Genomic DNA, 11424 nt, shown 5'->3' with positions numbered 1-11424 from the left:
AAGAGCCCATGCAGAGCAGAGCAGAGCAGAGCAGAGCAGACAGTTGAAGTACCAGCCTGCTGTGAAACTGAACGGTGTAAACTGCGTAGAGCAATTTTTTCTTCGGAGAACTACCTAGGTACTCCAGTTACCGTGAGGTTGGCCACAGAAGAAGCGGAGATCTGTGTCTCGATAAGTATTCTTCTGGACCTCGAGACACTCATGTCCTAGAAGCGCCGTCGTTGAAAACAAACGGACGACGTTAGTGCAAATATACGTGATCGCTTTCGGTGCTCGAGTACCGTTCGGCTCCATGAAGCGTCTGACGAGGTGCGATACTGCAGGCAAACAGAAAATCTGCCCCTTAGTGTTGGTCCTAAAGCGAGCGTTCTAGCAGCAAGACTTTTTGCAGCGAAGATTTGCTGCCGCACAGTTTCCAGTACATCCAGGTCAACTGCAGCTCCTGGCGGCGTGAGTAAAAGAGTTGCAAATACGGTGTTTTTCTACGGGACAAAAAAGTGCATGTGTAGGTTGTTGCATGCGAAATGAGAGTCAGCAATATCGAGGCGAGACCACCGTGCCAGCCACTTTTCTCCTTCCATTTTTCGCACCACAGAAGGGCGTTGCCGATCAGGTTTCTTTGATCTGCGTTGAAAGCGATGAAAGTGAATCACAGCAATCTTGCTGGGTAGACACGTTATCGGTTAGTTGACAGCGGTCTTCGACTCTCTTCATAATCATGAATTGGCATAAGCACACACGGATGATTTGTAGACAACAAATTTTCTGGATTTTCCATCAGTATTAGATGAGCGCGATTTCAGTCTGTCACACATCAGCACTAGCAATCATTAAATGACTACGACTCCGGTAACCGTTCTGCGGTGGTGCAGGCATAATTCGTTTTTGGGTATGCCAAACAGTTGGTTCCTGGACTCAAGAATGAGGGTCGTCTTCTTCCTAAATTTAAAAGCACGATAACTAAGTAGATGTAACAGCGAACCAGCGCGAGTCCCTGCTTTAAGCAACAATGCAGATCACATCCTGTCAAGCTACAACACATCAGTATAGCATACGTGCACTGAAAACAAAACGGATCCACTCAGTAGGAAGATGTACCACTTTCTAGTGTGTTATTGATTCAGACAGAAAATAAAAAACAAGGGAAGCGGCCACGCACCTGCTTGGAGATAAACAGGAAGTTTCTTGCGCACCGCCACCACGATGGATCCTGCGCATCCGCAGGAATTTCCTTGTTATTTGGAAAAGGAGAGACTACGGGTTACTGTTTTGTGTATTATTTCCAGTTCTCTTGGGCAAGAAAGTCGTACAAAGGAGACCGCACCAAATGACCGCACAAATTGCTCCCAACGGATGTCGCCTAAGTGTATTGCCCGGAACGCAGGAATCACCAAGTGACAAGTGCCTTTGCATATTAAAACGTCTTGAACAAAAACTCCAGTGGTGGTGTGTAATGTTTTTTGAGGTAGCTGTGTGGCTGTCAAAAATTGAATTACACTTGGCCTTCCATGTATTCAAGTGATGGCTGGAGTTTTCTAGTGGATCTTCAACATTTCACACTCCGATGGGTGCTCGCACAAACTAAAAGGAAAACAGACTCCCTTGAGACCAGAAAACAAGTAGGTTACCCGCACATCATCGTTGTCTACTTTCCATTACTATCTATTCATTCTTAGCTCCATACCTTAGTAAGCAGTCACTCAGTATGCAGTGCAGTATACTTTCATAAGTGTTGTCGACAGTGATATCTCCTTATGGCAGTATCTACTGTGACTTTCTTCCCGAACGGAACGGTCGCTGGGAGGTCTGGTACCTACACGCGTAAGGTTGCGCATATAGTTCCCGAGTGCACAGCATCAGTGTTTCCTTTTTGAGGCAAAAGGGGTTCAAGCACAGAACACAGCCCCCCCATCCCCCCCTGTCCCCCCGTTCATGGATGACGTTGCATGAAATACCGGGGTTTGGCGTGTGTGTCTGTATGCGTGTGTAAACAAACATATATTAGCTTTTACTTTTGTCATGTGACAGGTTAATGAATGACTTGCGTTGTCTTTCGTTCAAAAACATTAGCCAATATTATATGCTCTGAAACAAGAGACCAATTGTTTGTCAGTCTGCGTTTTGAGACGCTTTGTTTCTACTTTTACTTCGCAGATAGCAAAAGCAGGTCAATCAGTGCCTGGAGTGTAGGCTCACTGACACACGGAATGCCCATGTCGGGTGTCTGGCGTCATTCGCTCCATTTTTGATCGTGTGCTTCCACCATTTATCTTTGTTCCTGCAATCCGATTCCGTTCTCATCTATATCCTTTAAAACGAACAGTATATCTTGATTTGGCAATGGCGACTCCAAAAAGTCTCGCACAGTCGAGCGGTCGTGGTGAGGCTGCATTGTTTCTGAGAGGTTACGAGTCTTTACAGACAACACATCCTTTCCCGGTGAAGGATAACATAAACCATCATGATGTTCCGTCCGGTCCCGTAGGACGTTCTGAGCAAGCGTTCTCGTCTACCCCTCGCAACAAAACGTCGATGAATATGTCGCAACGCTCCGAATCTCTCCCCGGTTCCCTAATGGTGCCACAAAGGAGCAAGGCAGCGACTGAGGGTTCGTCGTCGCTAGCTATGGCCGCAACAGCAAACCACAGGGACAACGAACAAAGACAAGACAAACGGGTAGCCGGATCTTGCTCTAGGGAATCCACGAACGTTGGAACAGGTGCGCCTCCTAACCGATCCACTACTGGCAGTTATGCCCACGCTCTAATAATCGACCGACAAACGCAGGAAACGTTTCAATCTCATGAGCGCTCCATCTGTACTCAGAAGGAGGTTAACCTCGCCACAACAGAGAAACATTCCGTGCCAGCACAGAAAGGCTCCTCACACCGAACCAATCTGAGAGAAATAGCGAGGGATGAGACAGAGACAACCCTTCTACCCGTCTCCCACGACAAAGAGAAAACAAGAATCTCGGAAGCAAGCAAGCAGGGTAGCCCCTGCAGTGTCGCCCCGACAAATGCCAGACGACCCAATGACGAGTCTAAGACGCAGATGCTACAGAATTACACGGAGGAGAGATTGCCTCGGGAACAGCACCGTGAGAGTCTGTCCCACGAATATGGTTCTCGGTCCTCAAGTGGAGAAAAGAAAAAGCTCGAATCGGGGGAACTGACAGAAAACACTGTTAACGCTGCTCCCAACACCTCGACTAGCCATCGAGACAGAATTGCAGATAAATCTAGAATAGGATCCTCAATTGAGGAGAAACAGTCGCAACTATCACCACAAACGTGTGACAAGAATTCGACACCGCAGAACGCTGTTTCGACAAACTCAATCAGGAAACAAATGTGTAGAAGGGATCAGGAAAGAACTGGAAGAAAGGGTGATCCGAGTTTTCGTGCTACCACAACGAGCAAACACACCTCCGCCGGTTCGCCACTCAACGTCGTCGATTCAGCCGAGTCATCTTCTACCATTGAAGCTACCACCATGGGTCCAGGGTCGAATAAGAGGTTTTATTCGAATACTCAGTCTGACTGCGATGGTGATTTCTACTCTGTTGTCGAGGAAGAGACACGGATGTCCTCAAGCAACGTACAAAAGTCTGTTGCTGAGATTGCGAGCGCTTTGCCTTCCTCAAAACAAGCGGCAGCATCAATTGCGGAAACTTCCTCATTTGCAGACACTGAAACAGTTCTGCAATCGCACTGTCGTCCTGATGACAACCGCCACCAGCAGGTAACAAGGGAAAAGAGTGTTGTTGGCCCGTCCCCAGATGTCAATGTCTCCAACGAGTATCAGCATGACACAACAGTACACAGCGGTGCGACACTCGTCTACGAAGAAGGCGATGTTTCGCGGGCGTCACATTCGCAGACAAAGTCACGATCTTACACGTCGCAAAGGCGATCGTCGGTGACTTCAGACACCAACACCCAGGGTCACATGCGACTTCAGAATGGCGGAAGTCACGCACCCTCGACAGCAGTGGAATCCACACGGGTTTCCAACACCAGCGAAATTGAAAGCAGGAACCGAAAAAACTCAACTGACTGTTTGCCTTTCGGATCCTTCAAATCTTCCACCGTATCTGCGAAAGCTCACTCCACTCTATCTGGCAGAGAATGCGAGCCCGACCTGAGCGCATCAGAAAGCCTCACTTCTAGTTGCTTATCGATGTGTGACGGCCTAAACCAGGCGAGCCAGGGGAAGTCTCATACAGGAGAACTAGGAGATCGTTCAGTCTATGAGAGAAGATATTATCAGGCGAGTCGAACACGGGGTAGTATCCCTGCTGGAATGACCGAATCGGGTGCGTGTACTGTGGAAATGAATCAGGATAATCTGTCCCATGGCGATAGTGTTCTGCTCCTGGAGTCCTTGCTCACTGACAAACCCGAAGGCAGCTCACAGAACACTCGTTCCTCCAATGAAAGGGTGACACGGTTGTCTAGGCGCACCAACTCACGTACAGCAGAACATGTTGTGGCGAAAACAACGGTTGAGAAGACAGGGGCAGTTGCTACTTCCTCGAAACGTGTTTCTTGTTCGGGAATAGACACCACAGCAACTAGAACAAATGAAAGTGCACGCCCTGACGCACAGTCGGTTTCCGAGAGGAAGTCCCGCAACCACTCGCACAGCTCACCACACAGCAGTTCCCAAAACTCTTCGCTGACTAAGACTGGATTATCTAACGGTGAGAGAGACAGGACGAAGTTGCAGGGAAGCGCATGTAAAAGCACTGGTGTCAGACGGGGGTATGAGGGATGTCAACCAGGAATGGAGTTTGACACCGTGACAAAGACCACTTCCAGAGGTCCATCCTGTTCTGCTTCTCGTCACCTCGATCATGGAAGGAGTTTCAAGGAAAAGGATTCCTGCGGAGAATTGCAGCCTCCTACACCCCTTATTATTCAGGCAGACAGTGGGCGTGGAGAGACTCTCAATGGTTCTATTCATCTGTCCACACGCTCAGGTGCCTTTGCCTCTCAACACAGCGGCGAGAACGGGACAACCTTTTCCGCCTCTTCGTTTCTTTCTTCTGTCTCAGAATATTCTGGACATGGGCCTGGTCTTTATGCATCTTTTCCTGACACGAAGGTGAACGTGGAAGCGAAAAGTGAACACGGGAAAGTTGACTCGCAATCAGCCATAAGACGGCGTGAGTCAGACAGGGACGAGAAGAGCATCGAGGGAAACACACGGGAGAATTCAAAGGGGGCACAAACACGAACGCCTCAGGGGGAGCTTCCACGGAGCAATCTCGCCGGTAGCGGTCTCTCGGAATCTGCCCAGAAAAGGACTGTAGAAAAAAGAGAAGAAATGAGTTCAGAAAGAATAGAGTCGACGCAGAGGAGAAGAGACTGCAAGGAAAGTGAAGCGAGAGAAGTGGAGAGAAGAAGTAGAGTGAATGCAGATCGTAGTAAGCATGACGAGAGAGAAGCGCGCTGCAGTAGAAGCAGCATGGGACGGGTTGAAAGCAAAAATGCAGAGACTCCAAAAGCAGATATGAGAGAGGCAAGCAAGTGTCACGCGGGAATCACGTCAACAGGGACATGGCAAGCAGCCTCGAGACCAGAGGAAGGTATGCTGAATGAGAAAGTCAGATCCTCTGGAGACGCGGAGAATGACAAATGCGTCGGTGCGATTCGCAAGTCTCGCATTAGTAACAAGTGCCCAAGCGCTGATAGCAGTGTTGCTAGCAAAGGTGAATGGACAAAGTCGCACTGCCCCTCTTCTTTCACTTCTTCGGTTTCCACTACATGCACTTCCACCTTGTCCCATTCGGAGTCTCACCTGTCCGCGATGCGTGAATCCCAAACAAACCAGCGCGAGTCTAGTCGCGTTTTGTCAGAATCGCTAAGTCCGCCGTCCTCTGGACCGAAATCGACAACAAAACGTTCTACTTGCCCTTCTTCCCGGCAGGTGGAGGGATTAGTGAAGAACGTAGAAAGTTTAACGCGTGAGGATTCAGTTAGGCGGGATGAAGCCCCCGACGCCACCGCCGGAGCTCATCTAGAGGAGACACCAGATATCACCGCGAAGCTTTCCGATGTCTGTCATTCCTCTAGAAAGAGTGGGTCTCGCAGCACAGAGGTCCAAACACCTCATGATTGTGAAACGACCGGGAAAAGCCGCGGAAGAAAGCGGACTGGAAGTCATTCGCAAGAAACAGCTTCTTTGTGTGACGCAAAGGAAGGCGATAAGCCTCGTTCTCTGAAAGCCAGAGACGGGAAGAAGCAAAGCGGTTCCTCAGGAGTAGGTGCGTCGCTGCCTTTGCCACAGAAACGACCCACGCTCAAAGGCAGCACTGTTTCTACTGCGGAAAAGACAGCGATGGGAAAACACTTGAATTCAAATGCGGGTTTGTTATTTGTTCCTCAAATACCTCCCCTTCCGAAAGCGCTGCAGCATATATCTTTAATCTGTACTGGAGATAGAGAAAATGCGGAATTGAGGGCACTTACACAAATCCAGCAAAGCGTCATGGAGCATGTAACTTCCCAGGCAATGACACAGAGTGCCGTGGTCAGATTAAGAATCCAGCGGCAGCTCCGAACCGCCGGGGTTTCCGCGGCTGACCTGGAGAATGTTGAGGAATACCTGGTCCACAAAATGCCCCTCACAATTGCAGTTGACTTACTCAATGTTGTTCCGCACCTGCTGGAGGATAATTCCTACAGGTAAGGGAGGAACTACAGAGGCCAGTTGCATAAAATTACGTCTCCAGCGTAGCTTGTACTAACCGCTGTGCTCAGTGTTAAAGCCACCGCTTGTCTATTCTTTTAAACAGATCACCATCTCCGTCCATGTCTTCTCTTGACTGGGTGTATGTGTTTGCAAATAGCTGTACTCCTTCTTTGGATGAACTGTTGGTCCTAATCAACCTGTTGCTTTGCAGAAATCGATTTGAACTCAAAAGCCAAGCGCAGCTGGCGGAAGTAAGCGAAAGGCGAAGCTGGGAAGGACAGCTTTTTAATGGAATATACGATCACTCGTCTGTTCGACCGGAACATCGACCGAAACGTGGACTTCTCAACTTGTACCTCTACCCTTACGCCGATTCGCGTTTCCATCCCTCGGGTCAAGCATTCTTGCTCCTCGAGGAGCATGTGAGGTACGGAGGAACCGTTGACTTTACTATGCACGGCCTGAGTCTTCCCAACGCAGAGCACTTCTTAAGCTTTTTATCGAAACGAACCAAGTGACCTAACTCGTGTCACAAACGATTTCGCTTCCTCTCTACGCATACGACGCCACCAAGGGGGCTACGTGACGTATTCAGATATGTGCATGTGTACGTCAACGAAAGAAAGAATGGAATTTATATAAATACATGCGTGCGGGAGAATGTCGCATTGTGGTTTGCGTTTACTGATATGGAGTCCTAAATGGAGGACCATGCGCCTTTGTATAGCGAGCACTGGAGGTGCGATTCCGCTCTTCATAACGCATTGTCACTCCGTCTCTCTCCTGTGAGAATGTGCAACCGGCTCCTTCCATGCTTCTGTTCACAGAGTGCGAGTGACAGTCGCAGCTTCTCAAGATATTCGCGGGAACCGGCGACACCGGGTTGGTACGCTGCCGGATATGTGGCATGTTCTTGAGTTATTAGGCAAAGAACAGCTCCAAACAGTTCTAGTAAGCCGCCAAATAATTCGGGTCAACATTTCGACTTCGCGAGGTTGTTGGGGCTAGTCACTAAGCCGATAGACATAGCTGCAAGTGTGTAAGGTAATTAGGACTGTCTCTGTCAAGCTTGCGACCGTCTGGGCTGTCCCGCAGGACTTGGCAAACGGACGGAGAAAGCGGCCTGTGTTTTTCGATGAGAACAAGAGACCAGAATTCCATGTTCACGGAGCCCTAGATCTCACGTAAGCGTCCTCTATAACGAAGCGCAAGTCCGCGCACATCCTCACTGGTTGATTTCTTGGTGTCACAACCACTCCAGTGTTAAAATAGGGCACACGTCACAAAAGAAGATGCACACATACTTATGTCAGCGTAGGCGTGGTGTCCGCTCACAGGAAAATGTGCATAGGGAGGGGGAACGAAGAGGCAGCGAAAAGTATACGCAGATAGAGAGCACGTTAAACTACTGTTCGGAAGACTGGAAACAAAGCTCAGGCTCTATGCTCTCTCTAACTTATATAACGGTCGTCATTCAGAAACAGCTACGTGACGGAAGTGAAGTGTCAGTGTCTCCGGAGACCACGGTAATTTGTTTGTTTCAGGAAAGACGTTGCTGCAATAGCTGTGCGCAAATCCGAATATGAGGCGAAAGGCAGGACGAGAGACTACCTAGACCAAATCAGTCAGAAATATCTCTTTCCGATTATCACATGTGAAGAACTAGATGAACTTCTGGAGCAAGGCCGCGGGTGGTATACTGCCGTCCGTGAGAGAGGCCACGTCGTTATTCAAAGATCTGCTGCAATGCAGAACACTTCGGGATTCATTTAACAAGTTGAATGACCTTATCCTGGCCACAACTTTCAAATGGTTCCAACTACAAGAACGGAAATACCCTGGAAGGAACCATGTCTAACAATAGTATCAAGAAAATGATGAGTCGTTTTGCAGCAGTGTGGTTTTACGAAAGAATGACAAAGCACCAAGATAGTGCCGGACAGAAGGCGTGTACATACCTCTGTCAGTGAGTGTATTGCTGAAAATGTTGAAACGCTTCTTAAAGCACGGAGGGTTCCTGATATAGCCTTGGCAATGACTCTTCTAGAACTGCTACATGAGCAGGTCTGTCGACACGATGTGTGAATTGAAACGCAAGTGACCCTTCACCGTTTGGTTCTCAGTCACGACGAAGAGCCCCAATGGGACTTCTTTATAGATCTCCGCACGAGAAGGGTCCTCCATTTCTTGCAGTGGTGGGATCCTCCAGGTCTGAATATACGTGCGCCTGTTCATCAGTACACAGTCGCGTGCATGTGATTCTAAAGCTATCGACTGATGTTTTATTTCAAGCATCGTCCGGAAACTAGACGGTATGTGTGCAGAGAGAGCAATCTCGACCTCTTTTTCTGTCAGTGTCTCTGAATACAAAAACAACTCTGGAAGTTATCTGATCTCCAAACTGCGGAGAAAAAACCCGGCGTATCACACATTGTCTTGAAGAAGTTATGACGTTCTTGAAGCAAAACCAACAGGTCACTCATACACCCAGAAAATCTGGGGGAGATGTTTCAGCGTGTTTTCTGGAACGTTTTGGTGCTGTGCAGCTATTTGCATGATGCTCGAACTCGAATTTCATGGATTCTTTGCTCTTGTGCGCTATAGGCTACGTGTTCTTCATATAAGCGGTGAGATCAGTCTTTTCGACGCACATGTGCGTACTTGAACAAGACGTGGATTTTTGGTTTTGTTTCTAATTCTATGGAATGTAGCTTGCACATCTGCATGACTATATGTTTGTCCTCTTCCAAGCAACTCCCGTGAAAAGGTGCTCAGACCTGATCGTGTCGCGAAAGTCGTCTCCAAAAGAGAAAATTACTGGTTTGTGAGTAGTCTTTCAGAAGATACGGCACATCTGTGACACGAACCAGACAACGCAACAAATTCCATCTAGGTAGCCGTATGTGAACTTGTAAACATGTTAATAGATAAATGTACTACTGAATTTGTTCTTATTCTACTTTGTTGCGTTTTCAGAGGTGGACAGATCATTCACATCGCTGACATCATTTATATATATATATATATAACAGTATGTGAGCATGATGTCTTGATTTTATAGAGCAGGTAGCTCTTATTTTTCTCACTACTTTCGCAACAGAGACACTGTGCATGGGTTCTGCTTTTCACCGGCTGGTTACGGCGGGACAGGTTAGGCGGAGCGCCGTTTTCCAAAGACGTACGCCTAAGATTCTGTCGTTTTTCAACATTTTTCCAATTTGGAACAGAGGGGCGTCTTTTAATCTTCAGGGGGAATAATTCTGATGTGCATGATCGGGGGAGAAAAGGAACCGCGTGAATGTTCGCGCCCCACGACTTCGATACACATTACTTCCAGGGCTACCATTCTCGCGCATGTGCGATGGCTTCCTTTGTCACCTACACGCGAAATGAAATAATATTTATCTTCGGTATGAGAGAAGCGTATACAACTGGTGGCCGAACCGTTCGCCAGCAGTCTAGTTTTTCGATATGGGGTAATTTCCGAAAGGGAAACTGGAAAAGCGAAAGCTTGGTTCCCTCACTGTTCTTTGTGCCCTTGTCTTCCTCAGATTTCTGGTGATTTTCGACGGAGGCAGTTAAGGAATCCGTGTCACACTTCGTGCTCGTGATATCATGATCTTTCATACTTCACAGCCTCTATAGGCCAGACAAAAGCATTATTCAGAAACTAGGAAGCGCAAGAAAGAAAAATGAACATGGTCTTACACACCTCAAGATAACCACAGTGTGCAAGTGTTGGTTGCCGGCAAGGAAATCGGATGTGGGAGTAGCAGTCAAACCTCAAAACCAAAGATGTTTTATCGGAATAAAGAAGCTTCAGTTGGACATAGTGTATTCATAGTTCTTCGCAAGCTTGATCCCTTGCGTATTTTGCAGTCGCCTGTAACCCGGGAGCACCAGGATTGCCAAAGGCCCCAGCGATGTACAATATAAACTGCTCATGCCAAGAACGAAAACGAAACAATTTCTAAAGGCTGCTGAACTGGAAATGGCCCTGGCTGTGTGCACACCTTCCGGGAGACGAAGGCAAGACAAACCACACCAGTCAAATCCCTATTTCTTTGTACATTGTCGTTGGAAAAAGAAACGCAATTTGTCCAGCGGGAATCATCTCGGCGGGCAGTCCCATCAGGCCTTGCTCCTGGGGAAAATAGAGCACCCAGTCAATCAACGGCTCGATACACCCCTGAAGTCTCTAGCGATGTGATGCGAAATTTTCTTCTCTCTCCTCTCCAGAGAAAACATCACGCTGATACCGGTCTGTCTCCATGTTTGCTTGCCGGCCGAACAGAGACGCAGAGTGGCCGACGACGAAGAGGCAGACAACAATCCCGTAATAAGTCGGACTTCTTCCGAAGGTCATACCAGCCTTCTTGGCAGCATTGGGGAATGTGTCGAAACACAGAAAGGCTGTCGTGTTCGCAAAAGTCAGAGTATGAGACGACCGAGAATGAGAAAGCTACCTCAACTTTCCAACTGTCCTGCCTTTCAGTTGACTTCATCACTGTTGGCACCACGTCAACGAGAGGAAAATCTAGGAATGCAGCCCAGAACCCTGCGTTCCACAAGCCTGCCTCCATGCGGCAACTATTCAAAACAGTCGACAGTAAGGTCTGCCGTACGTAAAGATTCTGGCGTCCCCTCTGGGCAGAACCAGCAAAGGCCACATAAAATTATTTGTGGTCGTGCTCCGGGGCAAGGAGGGTATAGCAGTCCTGAACA

The 11424-nt window shown here is 48.2% G+C and overlaps 1 protein-coding gene across 1 annotated transcript; it reads left to right on the top strand.

Annotated features, from left to right (window-relative positions):
* Positions 1-5595: 5595 nt before the first annotated feature.
* On the top strand, positions 5596-9462 carry TGME49_218215 (hypothetical protein; the record flags this gene model as incomplete). Its single annotated transcript, XM_018779804.1, has 7 exons — positions 5596-6692; positions 6911-7126; positions 7527-7650; positions 7795-7883; positions 8244-8665; positions 8726-8763; positions 8823-9462. 5 exons carry the CDS (start codon positions 5596-5598, stop codon positions 8470-8472), a joined length of 1755 nt encoding a protein of 584 aa, XP_018634841.1. The 3' UTR covers positions 8473-8665; positions 8726-8763; positions 8823-9462.
* Between the last annotated feature and the right edge of the window lie 1962 nt (positions 9463-11424).

The sequence above is a fragment of the Toxoplasma gondii genome, chromosome XII (assembly GCF_000006565.2).
Source record: "Toxoplasma gondii ME49 chromosome XII, whole genome shotgun sequence".
In the NCBI taxonomy this organism is placed as follows: domain Eukaryota; phylum Apicomplexa; class Conoidasida; order Eucoccidiorida; family Sarcocystidae; genus Toxoplasma; species Toxoplasma gondii.
This window is presented reverse-complemented; position numbering and strand designations above follow the sequence as displayed.